Source organism: Globicephala melas, chromosome 7, assembly GCF_963455315.2.
Source record: "Globicephala melas chromosome 7, mGloMel1.2, whole genome shotgun sequence".
Taxonomy (NCBI): Eukaryota; Metazoa; Chordata; class Mammalia; order Artiodactyla; family Delphinidae; genus Globicephala; species Globicephala melas.
Window position 1 is genome coordinate 63,015,957 of NC_083320.1, and position 24,321 is coordinate 63,040,277.

Below are 24,321 nucleotides of genomic sequence, written 5' to 3' on the forward strand. Positions count from 1 at the left end.
CCCGTGTCCCCTGCATCGGCAGGCGGACTCTCAACCACTGCGCCCCCAGGGAAGTCCTCTATTTGTTTTTTCTATCTGTTCTTCTCATGGACAATTGCTCCCTTCCTACACTGCCCTGGAACCTCTGGACAACGTCCTCTCTTCACGCTGCCCTAATGAGGAGCCACGCCCACCACCAGGCTCCTAGTCAGCCTGCAGTTTCAGTATGTCTACATGTTTTATGATTTTCCTTATATATCTTGAACTCTTATATTTCCAACTCTTTGACATTTAGCATTCCAAATTAAGCATTTCTGTCTTATTATCTGCTGTGGACAAAGGCAGCAGTTATTAAATGATTGCACAATTCTGTTTCCATAAATTCTGTCTGAGCAAAATGATTCAGTGGCTGGAATGCCCCCCTGCTTTTAAAAGTTACTGAGTCATTCCCAGCTTTGTCTTCTTGGATTGGCCTATTCTGTCTTATAAGGAAAGATGGTAGGCTGCAGAGTCTCGGTCATGATTGTGCCAAACCACACGGGAAATTCTAAAATCTCAGCTATTCAGTTAACAAATACTTACTGGTAGTTTTGCAGTGCTGGATGTTCCTGGGCTCATGACCTAATCACTACCTATGTCCCCAACACCCACATTCTGCCTGAGATATAGCAGGCTCACAGTGAAGTGCATCAAACAGACCTGTAAGAATAAATGGCTCCTTGTCTAGGAGGAATTTGCAAAGTTTTTGCTCCCTGGCCCTAAAGACATAAAAAGTTAAATAATAATACATGGTAAGATACATCCCCCCCAAGGAACAGGATGACTCCAGAGATGCTGGTCATACTGTGGTTCTGTATTTTTGGCTACACTGTCATCCCAGAGGCGACAGGGGCATGGATAAAGTTCTGAAAATGAAAGGACACAGCCAGGGTGGTCTCCACTGACAGTGCTCTAGAGCCCTGTGTACTGGGATTGTGTAGGGAGCGTTTCTGGGAAGCTCAGGTAATGGTCCAGACTGGGAAGTAGGCAATGAGCAGTCACGAGCTGGTCCAAGGTTGAGCTCAGAACTGTGACAAGGGGCTTAGCATGAACAGAACAGCCAGTTGACAGAGACCCAGGGACCAGAGTCAGGGAGGTGAGTGTAGCTGGAGGAGAGAATTAGCCTGCTACACAACTGCCCTTTATGGTAACATAAGCAAATGGAAACAGAGCTGATGTGGGTCCTTCATTTGTTACTGCATTTTCCATAAAGCATCACTCTCAAATATGTGAGACCCTTGATCAAATTTTCATATCTCTGGCCTTGGCATTAGACTTTATTACAATACTCAGGTGTTTTTAAACAGAAGAAATGGCCATGTTGAATTTTTTCCATAGATGGTAATGTAAACACATTTTATAATACTTATAGCAAACAATCTTTTTGTTCTTTTCCTCCTTCCCCCAGCAAGATTCTCTGCAGTGACTGGAGGGAGGGAACACTTAAGACATTAATTCTGTGGAGAGAGTGTTACTAGGACGCCACATTTTTTTGTTGACTCAAGTCACAAAAGCAGAAAAGCTTACTTAATTGAGAGCATATTCTGCATATCCCATACCCACATGTAATACTAAGAATATCTTCATGTTTTTCGCCTAAGGTAGACAATACTTCTAGAAAACACCCAAAGGTTGAAAACATTTAATATGCCACTCCCCACATTGCTTCATTTTTACTCATCAGACTAATTCTTTTTTATTCCTATCTCAGACTTTTAAAAAATAATTAATTATTTTGTTTGTTTTATTGGAGTATAATTGCTTTACAATGTTGTGCTAGTTTCTGCTGTAGAACCAACTATATGTATACATATATCCCCTTCCTCTTGAGCCTCCCTCCCACTCCCCCACTCCATCCCACCCCTCTAGGTCATCACAGAGCACCGAGCTGAGCTCCCTGTGCGATACAGCAGCTTCCCACTAGCTATCTGTTTTGCACATGGTAGTGTATATATGTCAGTGCTACTCTCTCAGTTCGTCCCACCCTCCCCTTCCCCTCCTGTGTCCACAAGTCATCAGGCTAATTCTCAATGGTCTTGCCTACGAGTTGGCAAACTTGTTCTGTAAAGGACCAGCTAGTAAATATTTTAGGATTAACGGGTCACATACACTGTCCCAACCACTCAAGCCAGTGTAGCAGAAAGCAGACAAGGGCAATATGTGACAGATGGACAAGGCTGTGTTCTAGTAAAACCTTATTTATAAAAATAGGCGATCGGCTGATTTGTCTCAAAGGCCATAGTCTGTTGACCCCTGGTCTAGCCCTTCAATATTAAAATTATATTAAAATTATTATGTTTACATGAAAAGAACAAAACATCTCAACACACATTATTTCTATCCAACTCTACCTCACTTTATGAAGGTAGTAACTGATACTAGTATATATACGTATTATTATAAACATGCCAAAATACCTAACAGCCAAAAGACTTAGGTTTCATCCTTTACCTTTCAAATATGTTTAATACAGACCAGCATCAAGGAAAATTTCAGAGAAAATCTGTCAAGAAGAGTCTAGAAAAAAAAAAAATCCAGCTTGTCCAAATTTGTGAACTCTAAGACTAATCTTATAAGATATTCAGAAAAGCATATAAGCCACACAACTTTGGTAAAATATGTCTTGAAAAATAAATCAGAGAAGAAGATGATATTCTCTTATGTATCCAGATGAATTTCAAATCTTATTATGGAAAATGGTAAAAGAATGATCTAGGCTCCTCTGTAATATTTTTCTTTTTAACTGCAGAGACTTTCAGAGAGTACAAATCAGCAAATGATTCCCCTACTTTATAAGATAGAAATCCACAGAAAGTAACATTCTGAGAAGCCACGTGCTTCTGTTTGAATAGCAGCAGACCACTGAAGGTACATATTTGATTCTAAGTTTCCTGTAGCCAAGGGGTGGGCACTTGGTGGGACATGACTGGGGATGTGTAAAGTCAACATTAGGCCATAGAAGGAGGCTCTGGCAATTGTGGTATGCCCATTCGTCGCTGGACAATGACTTGTGAATCTGTCACTTGCAGTAAAGAACTAGCCTATTAAAGTGGACACAAACAGATGGAAAGATACACCATTGTTCTTGGATTGGAAGAATCAACATTGTGAAAATGACTATACTACCCAAAGCAATCTACAGATTAAGTGCAATCCCTATCAAACTACAAATGGCATTTTTCACAGCACTAGAACAAAAAAATTCACAATTTCTATGGAAACACAAAAGACCCTGAATAGCCAAAGCAATCTTGAGAAAGAAAAACAGAGCTGGAGAAATCAGGCTCCTGGACTTCACACTATACTACAAAGCTACAGTAATCAAGACAGTATGGCACTGGCACAAAAACAGAAATATAGATCAATGGAACAGGATAGAAAGCCCAGAGATAAACCCACACCCACATGGTCATCTTATTTTTGATAAAGGAGGCAAGAATATACAATGGAGAAAAGACAGCCTCTTCAATAAGTGGTGCTGGGAAAACTGGACAGCTACATGTAAAAAATGAAATGAGAACACTCCCTAACACCACACACAAAAATAAACTCAAAATAGATTAAAGACCTAAATGTTAGGCCAGACACTATCAAACTCTTAGAGGAAAACATAGGCAGAACACTCTATGACATACATCACAGCAACCCACCTCCTAGAGTAATGGAAATAAAAAAAATAATAAACAAATGGGACCTAATGAAACTTCAAAGCTTTTGCACAGCAAAGGAAACCATAAACAAGACGGAAAGACAACCCTCAGAATGGGAGAAAATATATGCAAATGAAGCAACTGACAAAGGATTAATCTCCAAAATTTACAAGCAGCTCATTCAGCTGAATATATATAAAAAAAAAACAACCCAATCCAAAAATGGGCAGAAGACCTAAAGAGACATTTCTCCAAAGAAGATATACAGATTGCCAACAAACACATGAAAGAATGCTCAACATCACTAATCATCAGAGAAATGCAAATCAAAACTACCATGAGGTATCACCTCACACCTGTCAGAATAGTCATCATCAAAACATCTACAAACAATAAATGCTGGAGAGGGTGTGGAGAAAAGGGAACCCTCTTGCACTGTTGGTGGGAATGTAAATTGACACAGCCACTATGCAGAACAGTATGGAGTTTCCTTAAAAAACTAAAAATAGAACTACCATATGACCCAGCAATCCCACTACTGGGCATATACCCTGAGAAAACCATAATTCAGAAAGAGACATGTACCACAATGTTCACTGCAGCACTATTTACAATAGCCAGGACATGGGAGCAACTTAAGTGTCCAGCGACAGATGAATGGATAAAAAAGATGTGGCACATATATACAATGGAATATTACTCAGCCATCAAAAGAAACGAAATTGAGTTATTTGTAGTGAGGTGGATGGACATAGAGACTGTCCATCAGACAGACAGAGTGAAGTAAGTCAGAAAGAGAAAAACAAATACTGTATGCTAACACATATGTAATGGAATCTAAAAAAGAAAAAGACAGAGTGAAGTAAGTCAGAAAGAGAAAAACAAATACTGTATCTAAAAAAGAAAAAAAGGTTCTGATGGACCTATGGGCAGGACAGGAATAAAGATGCAGTGTAGAGAATGGACTTGAAGACACGGGGAGGTGGAAGGGGAATCTGGGACAAAGTGAGAGAGTGGCATGGACATATATACACTACCAAATGTAAAATAGATAGCTAGTGGGAAGCAGCCGCATAGCACAGGGAGATAAGCTCGGTGCTTTGTGACCACCTAGAGGGGTGGAAAAGGGAGGGCGGGAGGGAGGGAGATGCAAGAGGGAAGAGATATGGGAACATATGTATATGTATAACTGATTCACTTTGTTATAAAGCAGAAACTAACACACCATTGTAAAGCAATTATACTCCAATAAAGATGTTGAAAAAAAGAACTAGCCTAACATATACTTGCATTTTGTGAAATTCTGTGACATCCTGTGAACAATAATGGTTACTTCTGCTGGCTCAGGATAGGAACAGTCACTTAGGATTTGAGGGACTAAGTCAACCCAGCTCATGTCCATTATTACATGCTCTGAGAACAGAAGTGACTAAAACAAGATACTTTGCCTCTCATAATTGGAGAGAGCATTTAAGAATTTTATTTCAAAAGTATCTATGCTTATGGTTCCTTAATCTAGACTACTTGGAGGTTTTAAAATGCAATAAAAATTTCTGACCACTTGGCCATAATGGAAATTTCCATCTCTAACAGTAATATAACACCTTTTTACAAAATGCTTAATAGTTATAAAGTACTTTATAGTTCTAGAACACTGCTACAAACAATAGTTTATTTGATCCTTAACATTTCCTGGTAAGGTAGATGGAACAATTACTACCATTCTTCTGTGACGAGTCCACAGATGCAGAGAAGCTACACAGCTGGTTTCCTGACATGCAGTGAGGAGAAGAACCGTGACTCAAAGCAAGCAGTCTCTCTACTGACTGCACCGTGCCCCTTCCCTTTCAGGTTCTTTGTGGATTTGCCTCTTTCGATACCAGATGCTAATGTATGGCTGAAAATTGATGATGCTTACAATGCAGTGTCTTGGTTGGGACAGAATAATAGGGACAGTGATTTAAAAATGACTCTTTTTTTATGTAGCAACTACCGGAAATGTGCCTCATCAACAGCTTTATGGCCTAATTCTTAAATAATATAGTACACTGTATTGTAGGAGGACAATTAAAATTTAGTAAGTACCTGATGAATTGAACTGATGTCAGGAGACCAGAGTCCAGAGAGACTAGGTAAATCATTGACTAAATGAATTGGCTTTCTCTGTACAATAGGAGAAAAACTGCACCTACCTACTTCACAATGAGTTAAGGAGCTCAACTAAGAAAACAGATGTGAGACAATTTGGGATTAAATAGTACCTAATTCGCTCAACAAATAGTTACTGAGTAGCCACTGGGAGCTAAGCACTGTGATAGATGCTATAATGGGATTAAGCACAAACTACCCTACGCCAATGGAAACCAAAGCTTCATAAAATATGGAAAGCTGTTAGGAACTTCAGGGATCACAGACAAACGGAGTTGAGGAAAGGCAGGTGCAGATCAACGAACACGGTAACAGCTTACAACGATGGATAGGCTTACTCTCAAAAAGGAGCAAATCATTCACTGTCCAGTTACAACGTAAAGGCTAAAATACATAGACTTTTGAGTAGATGCAGTAACGTGAACCACATACCTGATTTCAAGGATTTAGTATGCAGCAAAAGAACGAAATATCTCAATTTTTAATCCTGATTACATGTTCAAATCATATGATTTTGGATATACCGAGTTAAATAAAACGTTATTTAAACAGATGTCACCTGTTTCTTTTTACTTTTTAATGTGGCTACTAGAAAATTTTAAATGACTAAGAAGCCTGACTTATCATATTTCTTTTGGATAGTGTTGTTCTAGAAGACGTATTACGGCCAAAAGAAAAGTCCGGGCAGTGTATGGTTCTGAAAAGGCTAATCATGGTGTATGATGACTTTGTGAGGCGTGGACCAAAGATACAAGAGAGAATGAGTCAAGTGTCATCAAACACACAAATCACAAAAATTCTGATGGCTTACGTGGGAACACAACTGTAGTCAGGAGGAACCTGCAAGGTATTGCTGGTGATTCCAAAGCAAATGGGTTGAAAACTAAAAGAAGCGAGGGCACAGGAATCATTTTATTTCTCCTTCCAGCTGAAGCGCAAATATTTGAGGGAGAAATAAGTCTATGAAATGCTTGTTAGAACTGAAGTCCAGTGTACCTCCAGCACCTTCCCTCCAGCAGTGAGTGACTATTTTACACACATATACTCTACCTAGAACAATGCTTCATTCAGCTGACAGAGCTCCTCGGTACGTGCAACCAAACTAGTTAATACTGACAATCCACTTCCATTATTTACTTCCAATAAATGTTCAGAAAATAATTGAGAGTCTCTACGCCCCACACAATCATCAACCAGAATACTGAAGGGACCCGTAGGGATTCAACTGCAAGTGCCCCACGGGAGGCCCATGTCTCATTGAAGTCTCAACACCCAGCCCAGTACTGGTTACACAGTAAGTGCCCAATAAATATTCATTAAATACATAAAAAGTGGTAGTATGTTAGAAGGTAAAAGTCCACACCTAGACAATACGGAAAAGGCAGAAACCAGAAATTTTAGACTGGTAAGCCTACTGCTGCAGATGGATCATCAAACAGATGGGGGTGAGCACTTAGAAATGAGGAGCCAGGAGCCAGAAAAGGCCTCCTAAAACCAAGTCACCCAGATGGGCCGTTATTCTTTATTCACCCCGCCTCCACTTGTGCAGAGAATGACTTAAGTAACAGAGTAAATCTTCATGTTCACAAGACCTTTGACAAAATCTCTTATTACACCTTTTAAAAATATGGAAAAATAGCAGGTATAATGACACAGCAGTTCTAAGATGGTAATGAGTAGAAAAATCATAAAGACAGACTGGTGGTTGAGAGACTGAGGTCAGCTTAAAGAAACAGTGTACCAGGAGTCCCTCTGGGTCAACGTTCTTCTTCAGTGAGTTGGGAGAAACATGAAAGGCATATTTGCAAGTACCATAAAAGTAGCAGGGATAAGTGTGACACTGGATGTGGTTCAGAAGACCCTAATTGGGCTAGAATATCTGAAAACAGCATGATGAAATCTAACAGGAATAAATGTAGGTGGTATGATTAGGTATACAAATGAATCATAATTAGAAATAAAAATACATAAAAATGAAATAAATGTAGGATGAGGGCAATTTGGTCTGGCAGCAGCTCAGCTATTTATCAGATCGCCACCAGTGCGAGGTGAAAGCTCCTTAGACAATGTCAATGCAAAGGCAAGCTGTATCAGAAGAAATGCAGTTCCGAATACAGCTTTTTGTTAGTGGTCTTATATTTTCTATCAGCCAGTCCACATTTGGAACGTCGTGACAAGGATTCTGAGGAACAAAGGAGAACAAGCAGGAATAACTGAAGGGATTAGAGATGCTTTCTGAAGAGAAGGCCTACAGATGATATATTAGAAAACTTCACGTTCTTAAGAGCTTTCAATCAGAAGTGGTAGCGTACACTTTGTCTGTTTTCCAGAAGGTACTTTTTTTTTTTTTTTTTTGTGGTACGCGGGCCTCTCACTGTTGTGGCCTCTCCCATTGCGGAGCACAGACTCCGGACGCGCAGGCTCAGCGGCCATGGCTCACGGGCCTAGCCACTCCGCGGCATGTGGGATCTTCCCGGACCGGGGCACGAACCCATGTCCCCTGCATCAGCAGGCGGACTCTCAACCACTGCGCCACCAGGGAAGCCCCAGAAGGTACTTTTCTGAGAAGGGGAGGGAGTCACAGATCTTTTGAGAATCTGATAGAGCCACGGGCCCTGCCCCCCAGGAAAAAAATGTACACACATACGTTTTACAAACAGTTTCAGGGGGTTCTGAACCAGATTAAGAACTCCTAGCTTAGAAGCTATAAAGACCCAGGTTTCTGTTTCGTATTAAAAACTTATTTCTCCCTCGACCTCTAAAGCAATACTCCTAATCAGGAAATTGAGAGAATTCCTATCTGGGCAGAGGTGTGGGAGAGCAGTTTGGAGCCAATAACCTATAGGGTCCCTCCCAATTCTAGTATTCCCTAATCTAAAAGGAACTTTTGAATAATTTCATAGGATTAAGACAAATATTTAAAACACTATTTGTTATTGTCATTCACCTTACTAGTTTAAATACTCTCTATGCCCATTACACTCCAGAAATAGAAACAGGATCAAAACAAAGGTCATCCAAGCACTAACATAATTTATGAGACATATCTGACAAGGATTTCATTCACTGGATGCACAACCACAATGGCAGCAGGTATACAGAAATTACTTCTTGTCTCCCAAACAATAAAACATTTCCCTCCACAAGTTGCTTTTTGAAAAACTTGGCTGCGCTAAGGGCCGTGGTAGCAGAAGCCCTCCAGCATTTGCAATATCAGCTCTTGTTGTGTATTTGGTTACAAGGATTTTTCTAAGCAGCTGGTTTATATCATCATCACAGGGCATACCCGTGAGTTATTCATTAGCAGCATTACGTAATTTCTATATTTTGAGTTTATGTTCTAGGTAACTCATTGCTGTCTAAACCTGAAGAGCTTTTGCACCTTAGCTAGAAAGGAGGAGAAGAGATACATCTCAACGTTAACTCCATCCTTACAGGGAAATAAGCAAATGAAAGTACTTGATAGTGATTCTTACTTCTTTAAAATTCAGGTTCTCTCAGAAATCCTAAGCAGGAAAAGTTTTCTATTATTCTTTTGAGATATTTTTCCTGGATTTTGCTTGACTTCCTTCTATTTAAATTCCTACCACTAGTTCTGCTAGTAATCTTGAAAGAGCTCCAATCCTGAAATAATTGTAGATGCATTATATTCAAAATTACTTCAATGTTTGCTACCTACAATCATATAAAACTATAATGACATTTTATATATGCCTGTTGCCAATACACAGCACTGCTGCTGGGATACGATTTTCATAATAAGTAAGTATGAGAAAGAGCTGCCAGCCTCAAGGAGAAGGGGTGTGTGTGTGTGTGTGTGTGTGTGTGTGTGAGATTAATTTGTTTACGGAACCTCAGTGATAGATGTTACTCGCTTAAAAGCCCCAACTTTATTTTTGTAATTTCCTATTGGACTGAAAAGGCAGCCCTTCATTTCTCCACTTTCTCCAATTTCCGTTGCTGTCATTTCCCATTCAGATCAATTTCTCAAAATGGAAAGAAATCTGCCATCAATGGTAGACTTTAAGTGATATGGAGGGATCACTTTTTTCTAGAAGTAATAGCCTTCCATAAAAATTAATGACAGTGGACCTATTTTCTATAGAAAGGATTGTCAAATTCCATCCAAATCTGTCATTATCTTTTTCTTAGCTAATGACATCCAGACATTAAGGGGTCAGAGATCATTTTAAGGGTTACTTTTGAGTTATACTTTCCAGTTGCTTTAGTTATAAATGCAGCTGATGAGGAGAATTATACAGGACAGTGGTTCTCAAACTTTAATGTGTAGCAGAATCATCAGGAAGGCGTATCAAAATCCAGATTGCCAGGCCCCATCTCCAGAGTCTGAGATTCAGTAGGTCTGGGGTGGGTGGGGACCAATAGGTTGCATTTCTAACAAGTCCAGAGGTGACAGTTGCTGCTGCTGGGGGTCCAGGGACAACCTTTGGTGAACCCCTGGTACAGGATGATCCCTGATATCTAACTGACTGCAACACCATATTTCCTTTCTTAATTCAAACTTTCATGGCTAAGGTTTTTGAATCATACTCTAGATTGGAGCCTAAAATGGCAGACAGCTTCCTGTGGCTTAAGAACCTACATAAGCCACATCCTTCTCTAACAATCCTGTGGAAAATATCCGTAAAGAATGCAACCCCCTTCTGGAAGAAGAAATCAAGCTGTTTCTTGAGTCCCTCCCTCGCTTTCTTTAAACTTCTTACTAAGTATCTGGAGTGAAATTCAACAGGAAAATGGTTCATAAAACCTATCTGGATGGGGCGCCTTTATTGGAAAGAAGACTGGCATACTCACCAGAGAGGAAATATACCCAGTCGTGTGGTGATAAAAACCATGGCAAACATAACAAACAGGAGATCACAAATTTTCTGAAACTTGGCGTAATTTGCCATTTTGGCAGCCTATGAAAGGAAGAAATGTGACAGATTAATTTAGTTAAATTGATAAATGAAAAGCTTCTTTCAATATGCATGAGTCTCCTTTAAGATATAACCTACCAGAGGCATAAAACTGCCTGCTACTTTGAAATGTCATGCATCATGTATCATATTTATAAATTACCCATAAGTCGAGTGAAATGTGATATTAACCATAAGTAGAACTACTGACTGTCAGAGATTTAATAAAATATTCAGCAACCTGAAAAATTCAATTATATGGTTGATTTCAGGAAAACAGAAAAATATGAAATTCTTGCATTACAGATGATCTTAGCAAGCCAAAGATGCCAAAACAGGAATTTGGCATAAGAGGTCAAAACAGAAAGTGCTACATAATCCTTTAAACTTTTAATGAGTCCCAAACACTAAGGTCACGAACTCTATAGAGAATATTGAGCCTTCCTGCATTTTTTTCCCCCTTTCTACTTAGAATGATAGGTTTTCCTTAAACAGGTATAAGGAGTGCTCTGGGGAGACAGTTTCCTGGCTTATCCTCACAAATTTAGAAATGAATGTGTCAAGATCACATTATTTCAGCGAATCCACTTGGGTATAATTTTCAAATTTACATGAATGGGTCATTTTCTAGATGAAAGTCACTCATGTTCAGAATGTCTGTGAGAAGTACACTAATAATTTATGGTAGTGATTTAAGGGACCACTTTTTATATTATAAATTAGTCGAAGGAAGAAATGCATCCCTTTCTCTACCATCTACTTTAAAAAAAATTTATTTATTTATTTGGCTGCATCGGGTCTTAGTTATGGCACTCGGGATCTGCCTGTGGGATCTTTAGGTGTGGCATGCGGGATCTAATTCCCTGCCCAGAGACTGAACTCGCGCCCCCTGCATTGGAAGCGTGGAGCCTTAACCGCTGGACCACCAGGGAAGTCCCTGCCATCTACTTTTTATAGATGATTCTAAGTAAGAACAGGTGACACTGAAAACATAATTGTCCTTGATTACTGCTTTTTACATTTTCACATATAATTCACAGTACCCACACACAGGGTTATAAATTGAAGAGGTCTTTTAAATTCATAACATTATTTTCTACTTCTTGTAAAGTTAAATTAGCTGAGTCAAACTTGAAAGGATTGTTGACAGTATCCACAGAAGCTGTAATTTAATAGCTTTAAGTAAAATACAAAGCTACCAGAGAAATATATTCCTAAGGGGAAATATCTATTAATTGAGTGGAAGCCAGGATTATGAACTTTTAATTTCATGCATACTTTGGATGTGACACCACAACTTATACTAAGAAAGAAAAAAAGCATCTTCTGCCTCCTTCTGGCTACGTAAACCATGTAGCTTTCTTTTACGTTCATTCACCAGTATTCAATAAAAAAAGCATTCAACATCCATTTTTCTGAAATGTCTAAGCCATAGATTCCACTTTGAAGAGTCAACATATCTCATTATTTGGATATTCTCAAGCATTATTTTATGATGTCAAAGAGAATCCAAATGATGAAGAACATTTGCTTTTAAGCCACATGACTGGGATTTCTGGATTATTTTTCTTTTCTAGATAAAAGTGGTGGAGGATGATTCAACCCACATTTTCTGAATTATGGCTCTGCCAAGCACTATGCCATCCATTTCCCCAGACATTAGAGGTGGCAGATTATACAGGATTGACTTCAAAACTGTATATTGCTATATAAATTTCTACCTCCAAGCATACTTAGGATTTAACCACATGGTAACTGATTTTCAGGAAATTGCCTTTATACTAGTTTTATTTTTCCTTTAAAAAAATGTGCTGAGGGCTTCCCTGGTGGCGCAGTGTTTGGGAGTCCACCTGCTGATGCAGGGGACACGGGTTCGTGCCCCAGCCCGGGAAGATCCCACATGCCGTGGAGCGGCTGGGCCCGTGAGCCATGGCCGCTGAGCCTGCGCGTCCGGAGCCTGGGCTCCGCAACGGGAGAGGCCACAACAGTGAGAGGCCCGCGTACCGCAAAAAAGAAAGAAAAAAAAATGTGCTGAATAGAATCTAGCTTGACTCACTTAAAAACCATAGCGCCAAACTATCATCTGACATATCCAACCCATTAGGACTACTTTTCTGTTTCATAACCTTATAGGGACCAGAGTCTTTAATGAAGTGCTGTATACACTTCAAACCTTGACTAATTGCCTTTATAGCAGATTCAATTTTATGGCCTGGAATTTCTGCTTATATTGGAATAACAAATAATTACTTGAGGGCATCTCTATTCTACATTCACAGTGGTAGCACATGCTTCAAAGGGGCAGAACTGTGGGCCAACAGGAATAAAAAATAAACATACCGATTCTAAGACCCATTTCTACATGGAATTTGTACTCTGGTAAGTTCATTTTTGACCAGCTATATAAATTTCTTAGGACTAAAATGAAAAACACTATAGTTATATAACCTTATTGAGTATGTCTCTTCATGGAGGCCATGATTAAGAGTAAATACCGCATCAAAATTTTACCTGGGATTTTATCTTTTGAAATATGCTAGAAGCATTTTTCTTTTTTTTTTGCTACTTTAGTAATTTTAAGTGATAATGGTTTAGAAACTTAATCAAAGTGCAACCAATATTTCCTCAGATATTCTTAATACTTACATGCACAGAAAACATAGTTTTTATATAAAATTTGTAATTCATATATACTTTCACTATAAAAATACTAGGAATAATATGTATATTGGTAATAAAAACTATGACTACTCATTAATTTCATCAGGATGTACTATTACTAACTAAACTGAGCTATATACGCTTCCCAGATAAATCAGTGTGAAACCTGTAACACTAGAAACAAAACCTATTCAAATAGTAATTTTCCTATTGTAAAACACTCATTTCTTAGGTGTGGAAGGGTTAAGGTTTTTATTATTCTATTAATAAAGAATGCTAACTTGGTGAATGTTTTTTGCACACCACTTTATATACTAAAGTCTCACTTTCACCAATTTAACCTACAAAAAAACACTCCGCAGTTTCAAAGCAGTCATGTACTAACTTCTCCCAGCACCATCTATCAGACCCTAGAAAAACTGATGATCTGGGGGATTTCCTGAATTCCAGATTTTGTCTTCTTACAGATGAAAGAAAACTTTTACCTCTAGAAGAGCGTCGGCTGAATCATGGAGACAGAGGACTAGGGTCCCTACTCGGGCCATGTTGTTGACATATGAAAAGGTAATCAAAAAAATAGATACAAGATGATGCAGGAACATGACGCCAAAGTCCTGGGAAGGAGAAGACACAGGCATGTTAGTTAGGACTTTGCAGCAACACAGCTTTTCCATTCATCTATTCAACCATTCATCCAATAATTTTAAGGCTCTCTATGGGCCCAGCACTGGGAACACTAATGTGAGTAAGGGATAGTTCTACACTTTTGAGAGTTTACTGAGTCCTGGGAGAGAAACACAGGACACCAGTGACTGTGGAAAACGTGATCAACACCAGGACTAAGGCCAAATCATAAAGGATGTTTTGTAAGAAGCCAAGGAATTTGAAGCTATGGGAGAAACAGCCATAGGATTTGGTGAATGAAAAATATTGCCTGCCATATCAGTAAACAAAGGATGTTGTAGCCATCAAGCCATCACATTACAGCCTCCCCTAGAGTGAGCCCTGGGAAAACTCAGGATGGAAACAGGATGCCCCCCATCTAGCAGTCAGCTGCTGCAGCCACCCCTGACAGTGCACCTGAGGAGACTCAGGATGAGAAAGCACAGGATACTGGCCCCAGATAGCTGAGGTGCATATCGAAGGAACGATTCCAGGGAGCCCAGACTCTTGCATCTTCCCCTATACAGAAAAGAGCTAAATTCCTTAACTTGAGGTATCTGGTTTTCTTTCATTAACAGGAATCTTTTGATGTTCCGACTACCTGGTGTTTGTTGCAAAAAACCCTATATATTCTGGCTCCCCCTTTGTCTCTTCGGAGCAATCTCTCAGAGTGATTGGAGATGCTGTCCCCAGCTTAAGGACTCAGTTTTGTCCGTCATTTATTTGACAATGTGAGAATTATGTTTTATTATATAATTCTCAACTTTTAGGTTGTGCCTTTTTTTTCAGTCAACAGGTTTTAAGCAAAGGAAGGTATTACTTGGATTTGTACTTTAGGAAAATCTTTTGGGTAGCAGTGCAGGTCCAACTAGACCACTTCTCTGACTATGAGTGGCTGGAGATTTGGCATCCTTCTCCTGGAATATGCCCAATGAGATGTTAAAATAAGAATCATAATATGTTGGCCTTTCTGATGGGTCCTACACAAACAAGCTCTCAATTTTAACCATTATCCATCTACAGTCATTAGAAAAAAATAATTGGCAAAAGTAATGGTAAGCTGGCCATCCTCATTTTGGTCAACTTCAAGGGAGCTGCTTCTTGGCCCATGTGAAAAGATCATCTTTCTCTGGTACTGATGTATCTTCTGGCCACCTGGTTTATTGTAACATGGAATTTCTGTTGCTTAGAAATGGTGTCTCTCTTACTGATATTTTTACTCTTATTTAACCTGAATTTCTCCCAGAGTAAACTTGAACTTCTCTGGGGCTTAAATGCCAGGACTAGCCCTCAAGATGATCTACTTGAAACCATGGAGAAAGAGGACTACTCTCTTATGGGCCATTCATGTAGAGATAAATTAGCCAAAATGAGACGCGTATTTTGCAACTGAGAGAGAGAGAAAAAGACAGCAAGTGTGTGCACACATACATATGCTGTTGATGTCAAACAGTTTGCGGTCTGAAAGGTCGACTATGATGACTTTAAAATGGTTTTAAAACATTTAAACAATATTTTTTGTTTAGATCCTGAAAGTAACTAATGATAATCTGTAAGTAATGAAATATTGCTCCCATTAGGTCATTTTTCCGTTTATTTCACTGTATAGCTCCCATATTGAAAAAATTTCCAATTATTTGATTTTAATTTATATAACTTAAACCTATAAAGCTATGGATTTTTCTACCGTTTAAATTCCTGTACTACAGAACTCTTTAAGAATATCATTTTATATTTTATAAAATCAAGCTTTAAATGACAATGATGAAATAAAGTTAAAATGGGTATATTTAAAAAAACACACACAATGTTTAAATGGTTCTGTATACACTTTGGTGAACGTGTCCAGAGGTTACTTTTCTGCCTTGGAAAGTGCCAGACATTTACTGATAACCATATTGATTTATTACTAGGATAAACAATGTATTAGTTTCTTAAATAAGGTCGAATAATTTTAAAAATGAAGTACAACTATTTCTCTTATTTTCAATTAACCTAGTCTCCGTGTTGCCATGATGGTGAATACCACTGTTGGCAGAATCATCTGTCTTGCATTAATTCATTCTAATGGCCACAGTAGAACTACAGTACCAAGTTGTGCAAACTCCTGCCGCCTGTTGACCTACCACTATACTCCTTCCTCCAGACCCACATTTGCATCTAGTTCTCAGCTCACTGGCAGAGAGAAATGAAGACCATGCTCTGAGTTTATTTAATCAGTGATTATGGACAGACTCAACTTACCAGTTTTACCTACTTCTCTTGATTTTCTCTGATGCTTTTGTAGTCTCTAGGATTTTCCTAAAGCATTAGAGTTGAACAATACCAAAATGCCTAAGGCATACGAGAAAAATTGCTTTGATAACGTTTCCCACAGGAGGATGAAATCTCTTCACTACAGGCTGTTATCAGAAATGTATCACCTGGCATAGAGTGATCTACCAGACAATAGCTACTTCAAAACAATGGATCAATTAAAGTGGAGCTAACCTATCAACTGATATTTTATACTGTTTCATAAACATAATTAAATAAAAACACAGAGTGCTAATTCAACAGTTCACTGAGTTTATATTCTCCCATGCTGAATTCACAGATTTTAAAGTCTAACTAGCTGAGTACCTAACCAGAACAATACTTTCCACATTTCTCATTGTTTAGCCCTAAATGATTGCTCTTGATTCACTGAAAGAGAAGAGGTTTTCTCGATTTAATTTTAAAATGAATAAACATAAACTGATTAAAACACGTATGGAGGATTAGGGCCATTTTATAATTCAGTTTCCTAACATGTATCTGATATATATGTCAATAAATAAAACAACGCCCTTGGCAATATAGCAAGGCTGTCCTAAAAACAAAAGCCTTATTTTTCAGACAAAGTTTGCTTTGTGAAGATGATTTTTGCATATAAATCCCCTGGTCCTAGAAAACATTTATGACTGAGGGGCTCAAAGCTATGCTCATTGCAGAAGACCAATTTTCATTATACTGTCATATCTGTATGAACATGAAAAGCATGAATAATGGATTTTGTCTTTTACACTTCTGCTTCAGAAAGCATTATACACAATGAAATACCTTTAATAAAATCCCTGCAATCATTATTTTTTGTTACTCTCATTCCCTCACCCTGACACATTTTTTTGAATAGGCAGTGAATCTGGTCCAAATAACAGTTTTTAAATGAATTGTCAATTTACACTTTATCAGTGCATGGTGGGAAATGCCCATCCTCATGTTTGTTACTGCTGAAAGTGACTGGGTACAAGCAAGTTGCAGGAAACTTAGCATTTTAGGCTGAGAATATCTCCTTCCATTTTCAGTAGCATCAGTTAGGTAGAGATTGTGATTTCTTGTTGGCCCTTATATTGAAGACGGATCCCAAAGTCCTTAGACAAAATTGACGACTGGCCTGGCTACCTGCATCAGTGGTCCCCAACCTCCTGTCATTCTGCCATATGGTTTCTGGATACATTCATAGCTCTAGTCAAGGGGTCCTTCTACATTCCCTTCCTGATATTTACCCTGACCCCAGCCCCTCATTCCAGTGGCTTCTCCTACATTAATTATCAGAGACAAGGGGAAAAAATAGATATGGACTTGACTCAAGCACGATTAGAATAAGCCTAAAATGAAAAGATTCAAGGAAAAGCCATTCATTTTAATACCAGAAGTTGGTAAGAAAACGCTGTTTTTTCCTTATTATATTTCTGAATGACATTTAGCGAACCCAGAACAGAGTCTCAGTCTGTTCTGTGTAGCTTTCACATCAGAAACTCGTAGGTGCAAGTAAACCTGTAGCTACTTGGGCTCCATCCCCGACTCTTAGAATGAGAATCGGCATCCTTAACTCAGTTCTCCAGGGGAATTCTCTGCACAATAAAAGATCGGCATCAAAGGGCCAGAGAGGTCACCCTCTCATTAAGACATAAGTCTGATGTTCTATGTGATGCAACTCCATTTGCAATCGTCAGGCTGAAAGAGGCTTTGAAATAATACTCTGTTTTCAGGAAGCACCAGAAATTCACCTTGATATACATATTTTTATGAGAGCAAAATTAACTCTATTCTCATTTTTAAGCAACTCACTACAAATAAGAAACTTGTTCTCTAAATTCTCATTTGCTGGATAAAGTATTAACAATTTTATGCAGTTTCTTTTGGGAATAATCTTTGTAACAAATAAAGAAAAGCATTGGCGAACCTTCTCAAAAAGGAGTAAGAAGACCAAGGTTTTAAGTGATGGCTGATTTAGATGCTCACGTATGGTGAAAAATATGACATACCACTATGCAAGACAAAGAAAAGACTCTTCTTTCTTGGATGCAAATGACATGTGCCAGCTTTCCCAAATTTAATAAATATCATAAATAAATATCATTAATAAACATACTCTAACTCATGAATAGAAATCAGGTAATACCAGGTCAACCATTTAACAGATTTTCAAACTCTCTATGGAACAGAGGGACAGAAACATAATTTGAAACTGATTTCATTTTATGGCAACTATAGCAGTAATAGAAATCTCTCATTTCTGTGTGTTTTGTTTTTTTAAAACAACAGTTTTCTTATTTGAGTCTTCAAGGTACAAAGAAATGAGCAGGACTTTTAACAGAGTAACATGCTCTTTTTTTCTAGAGATCAATAACACTCTCCCTATTTCTTCCCTGGCGATTGTGCAACCCGGGGGTAAAACTCAGAATGTCGGGGAGCAATGTGGCTGTGCAGGAAGTGTACTTCAAGCCTGTAACTTGGAAACGTGCAGGGGAGAGTGTCCACTCAGGTTCCCCCTCCACTCACGGAGATGGGGAGAACTTCAGCTAAAACTTACGTGTGACAAGAATAATCGTAGTTAAATACTTTTCCCATTGAGGGAATATGAAAATATAATAGATTTTCAACCTTAGGCTATGAATAGCTGAAGTCCTGACTAAGAGTATGAACATATATATATTCCTCTTAAAAAGCAAAGAAACAAACGACTACAAAACTGTCCAGGTTGTAAAGACAATGACTGCAATGAAAGTATACTCAGAGTGATTTATAAAAATCAGTTGATTCTGATTTGCCCCATATTAGGCAACTTGAAAATTATACCTTTCTCTTACCAGCGCACGATGCAAGGAGTTCATATAATGTATGTAAATGTAAATGTCAACCTTTGGGTATCTGGAATCTCCCACATTTGCTTGGTTATTATATTTTTAGCTGGCCTTGAGTTTTGGCTCACTCTAAAGAGAACCAGTTAAATGTGCCATTTAAAGAAAGGTATTTCAAATAACAAGTTCTTCAAAAATTGTAACTAAAGTTCGCTCTCATTCTCATGTATAGCCTATGCACTCTGGTGTAAATATTTATGGGAAAATCTGGAAATGGATGAAAAATTGTGATTTATTTGGGAAACGTTTAATTATAAAGTAGAGGAGTCCTGGCAGGAATGATTCAATTATCTCATCTCTAAAAGCAGTCCATGAACAAAACCTCATTCACACAAAATCTAAAGTCAAATTTATTTTTACACTTTTTTTCCCCAATAGACTAGATTTTTCACCTTTGGGCCTAAATATATACAGATTTAGGTCCTTGAGGGAGATACCTGTCTCCTACAAATATAATTCTAAAAATAGTAAGTGCTAAGAAATTAATTGGTTAAAGACTTTAAACTTGCTACTCTTACTATCAAAATGTTTTTAAAATATATACTGATAGGCTTCCCTGGTGGCGCAGTGGTTGAGAGTCCGCCTGCCGATGCAGGGGACACGGGTTCGTGCCCCGGTCCGGGAAGATCCCACATGCCGCGGAGCGGCTAGGCCTGTAAGCCATGGCGGCGGAGCCTGCGCGTCCGGAGCCTGTGCTCCGTAACGGGAGAGGCCACAACAGTGAGAGGCCCGCGTACCGCAAAAAAAAAAAAAAAAATTAATTAATTAATTAAAAAATTATATATATATATATACTGATGTGATGTGAATATCTCTACTAGCTTCTCAAAGCTGACATCCTCACTGTTCACCAAATTTGTGCGTACAGGTGACTCAACTTTAGAGCAGAGAAAGACACACTATGGCCCCCAGGCCAAATCTGGCCCTCATTTGTTTTTGTAAATAACGTTTTATTAGAACACAGCCACATCCATTTGTTTAATTATTGTTTATGGCAGTGTTCTTGCTACAGTGGTAGGGTTAAGTGGTTGCAACAGAGACTATACAGCCTCCAAGTTTAGAATATTTACTAGCAGGCCCTTTACAGAAAAGTTTGATGAGCCCTGCCTTAGAGCCACATCAAAGGCATAACATGGGAAACTCAGCCATGTAATTTGAGATGTGGCAATTGCATAGGCTCAAGGCTGGCTTCATCACATTTTCTTTAAATACAGAATATGTAAGAGGTTTAATTTTCATAGCTATTCAGAAGTAACCCATTATTACTTTCAAAGTTCAGATAAATCATTAAAATAAAAAGAGTTTTGGCAGGTATCTCCATCAAAATTCTCATGATAAACTATAACTACAACTTCAAGATCATTTTAAAATCGAGGAGCTTCTTCAGAAAAAGCTTGAGCTTTTGTAAAAACAAGAGCTGCCTGTCCGGATGCAATATATTACTCTCTCTACTGCTACATGTGCCATTACTTCAGAGCTTCTGGGAACATACATAAATGAAATAAAGTACTTCTGCGTAAGCAGTGTTTACCCAATCTTTCTCCTGTGTAACATTTGTGGCACATTTTAACATCAAGAAGTCATATAATCTCATCTACTATGAATTATTTAGCTGATATTTAATCTTTAATTGATTACTGTGGAAAAAGATGCAATAAAATTTTATTTGCACAATAGAACACAGTAAGACAGTGCCCCCAATACCCTCCCACTGTGCCTGGCCAGAGCTCAGAACTTAATTTGCAACTCCCTGGAGTCCTCCTCCCTGCTTTCCTTTCCTCTTCCCATTGAAAGTACACTCTCCAAATGCACTCTGCTTTCAAATGATGTAGCTATTTTCCTTAATTATACACACGTCTTTTTTCTCATTGAATCTTTGTATTCAGATGTTCTCCATAACTACAAGTCTTGCCAAATTACAAGCTCCAGGAGTTGCAGGCCTTTATATACATCATCTGGACTTATATACATCATCTGGGCTCTGTTTAAACTACTCTTGGGGCTTCCCTGGTGGTGCAGTGGTTAAGAATCCGCATGCCAGGACTTTCCTGGTGGCGCAGCGGTTGAGAGTCCGCCTGCCGATGCAGGGGACACAGGTTCGTGCCCCAGTCCGGGAGGATCCCACATGCCGCGGAGCGGCTGGGCCCGTGAGCCACGGTCGATGAGCCTGCGCGTCCGGAGCCTGTGCTCCGCAACGGGAGAGGCCACAACAGTGGCCCGTGTACCGCAAAAAAAGAAAAAAAAGAATCCGCGTGCCAATGCAGGGGACACGGGTTCGAGCCCTGGTCCGGAAAGATTCCACATGCCGGGGAGCAACTAAGCCCATGCTCCATAACTACTGAGCCTGTGCTCTAGAGCCCGAGAGCCACAACTACTGAGCCTGCACGCCTAGAGCCCGTGCTCCGCAACAAGAGAAGCCACTGCAACGAGAAGCCCGCGCAACGCAACAAAGAGTAGCCCCCGCTCACTGAAACTAGAGAAAGCCCGCGCGCAGCAACGAAGACCCAACGCAGACAAAAATAAATAAATATTTAAAATAAATAAATAAATAACTACTCTTGGCCCAGCCACACTACTTTGTACAGCTTTTAATGCCAGAAGGGTCACTTCTGAGACATTTAAAATATACTCAACATAACAGTCTTAAGTGATACGCAGGTTAACAAACTTTATTCTTTTTTTTCAGGAGGAAAAAGGCAAGGGCAACACTTAATATCAAGTAAACCCATTCAGGTTGAAAACGTCCAGAATGATCAGTAGGGGGCAGACTGTGTTCAACTAAAATCAGGACGGAAAAGCCATCATCCTCATATCTACTGTAACGCCCTTGGGGTCCCAAATGACAATACGCCATCAAGGTCTCAACTTAGTGCTTTAGATGGAAGATGGAAGAAGTCTCCTTTAGGTCAGCCAGGTTGGGATTATGTTGTAAGTTGTCAGGAGGGGTGACGGGAAACTCTTATTATTGTCATCAGTCTTCGCTTCTCCTAATCCCTCTTCCTTCAGCAGCCTGAGCTCCCCACCTCCCTTCACAGACAGAACTCTACGTGCAGAATTCACTTGGCAACTTTCTTGCCCCCATGCAGGCCTCTGGCCCTTCAGGGCTTTTTTGTCTTTGTTTCTGTTTTCCTGGATGGAATTCTTGTGTATTCTCTTCTTTTCTCCAAGCCCCACTCCAACTTGATTACCTGGTGAACTTCTATCTATCCTGAGATTTGCCTACTAATTCTCAGGCTTCAAAGATTCTGACACTGAGATTTATTCTCAACAACCTCCACATAAGGTAAGTACTCTTCGAACGCCATTTATAAAGAAACTGAGGCACAGAAAAGTGACGTAATTTTTTCAGAGTTACACAGTAAGGACAGGCCACAGGCAGGTCTGCATCCAGTTCTGTGTGACTCCAGAGCTCAGGCTCCGATCACTGTGGGCTGCTTCTCAGAAACACGCACAGAAGGAAAGACAACAATAAGGAATGGGGCAGTGAAAGAGGACACTTTTTTCTTTTTTTTCACATCTTTATTGGAGTATAATTGCTTTACAATGGTGTGTTAGTTTCTGCTTTATAACAAAGTCAATCAGCTATAAATATACACATGTCCCCATATCTCCTCCCTCTTGCATCTCCCTCCCACCCTCCCTATCCCATCCCACTAGGTGGACACAAAGCACCGAGCTGATCTCCCTGTGCTATGGGGCTGCTTCCCACTAGCTATCTATTTTACATTTGGTAGTGTATATATGTCCATGCCCCTCTCTCGCTTTCTGACCTACTTCACTCTGAATGACAGCCTCTAGGTCCATCCACCTCACTACAAATAACTCAATTTCGTTCCTTTTTATGGCTGAGTAATATTCTATTATACATATGTGTCACATCTTCTTTATCTATTCATCTGTCAGTGGACACTTAGGTTGCTTCCATGTCCTGGCTATTGTAAATAGAGCTGCAATGAACATTGTGGTACATGACTCTTTTTGAATTATGGTTTTCTCAGGGAATAGGCCCAGTAGTGGGATTGCTGGGTCGTATGGTAGTTCTATTTTTAGTTTTTTAAGGAAGCTCCATACTGTTCTCCATAGTGGCCGTATCAATTTACATTCCCACCAACAGTGCAAGAGGGTTCCCTTTTCTCCACACCCTCTCCAGAATTTACTGTCTGTAGATATTTTGATGATGGCCATTCTGACAGGTGTGAGATGATATCTCATTGTAGTTTTGATTTGCATTTCTCTAATGATTAATGATGTTGAGCACCCTTTCATGTGCTTGTTGGCAATCTGTATATCTTCTCTGGAGAAATGTCTATTTAGGTCTTTTGCCTATTTTTGGATTGGGTTGTTTCTTTTTTTGCATATTGAGCTGCATGAGCTGCTTGTAAATTTTGGAGATTAATCCTTTGCCAGTTGCTTCGTTTGCAAATATTTTCTCCCACTCTGAGGGTTGTCTTTTTGTCTTATGGTTTCCTTTGCTGTGCAAAAACTTTTAAGTTTCATTAGGCCCCATTTATTTATTATTCTTTTTATTTCCATTTCTCTAGGAGGTGGGTCAAAAAGGATCTTGCTGTGATTTATGTCATGGAGTGTTCTGCCTATGTTTTCCTCTAAGAGATTTATAGTGTCTGGCCTTACATTTAGGTCTTTAATCCATTTTGAGTTTATTTTTGTGTATGGTGTTAGGGAGTGTTCTAATTTCATTCTTTTACATGTACCTGTCCAGTTTTCCCAGCACCGCTTATTGAAGAGGCTGTCTTTTCTCCACTGTATATTCCTGCCTCCTTTATCAAAGATAAGGTGACCATATTTGCGTGGGTTTACCTCTGGGCTTTCTATCCTGTTCCATTGATCTATATTCCTGTTTTTGTGCCAGTATCATACTGTCTTAATTACTGTAGCTTTGTAGTAAAGTCTGAAGTCCAGGAGCCTGATTCCTCCAGCTCCGTTTTTCTTTGTTAAGATTGCTTTGGCTATTCGGGGTCTTTTGTGTTTCCATACAAATTGTGAAATTTTTTGTTCTAGTTCTCTGAAAAATGCCATTGGTAATTTGATAGGGATTGCACTTAATCTGCAGATTGCTTTGGGTAGTAGAGTCATTTT

The 24,321-nt window shown here is 39.2% G+C and overlaps 1 protein-coding gene across 1 annotated transcript in view; it reads right to left on the reverse strand.

Moving 5' to 3' along the window:
• CERS6 (ceramide synthase 6) overlaps positions 1-24,321 on the reverse strand; it is a 322,915-nt gene that overhangs the window by 41,648 nt on the left and 256,946 nt on the right. The window contains exons 7-8 of the mRNA XM_060302302.1: positions 13,882-14,010; positions 10,632-10,738 (exon numbers count right to left, since the gene is read on the reverse strand). Coding sequence (XP_060158285.1) covers positions 10,632-10,738; positions 13,882-14,010 — 236 coding nt within the window. The remainder of the gene's footprint in view (positions 1-10,631; positions 10,739-13,881; positions 14,011-24,321) is intronic.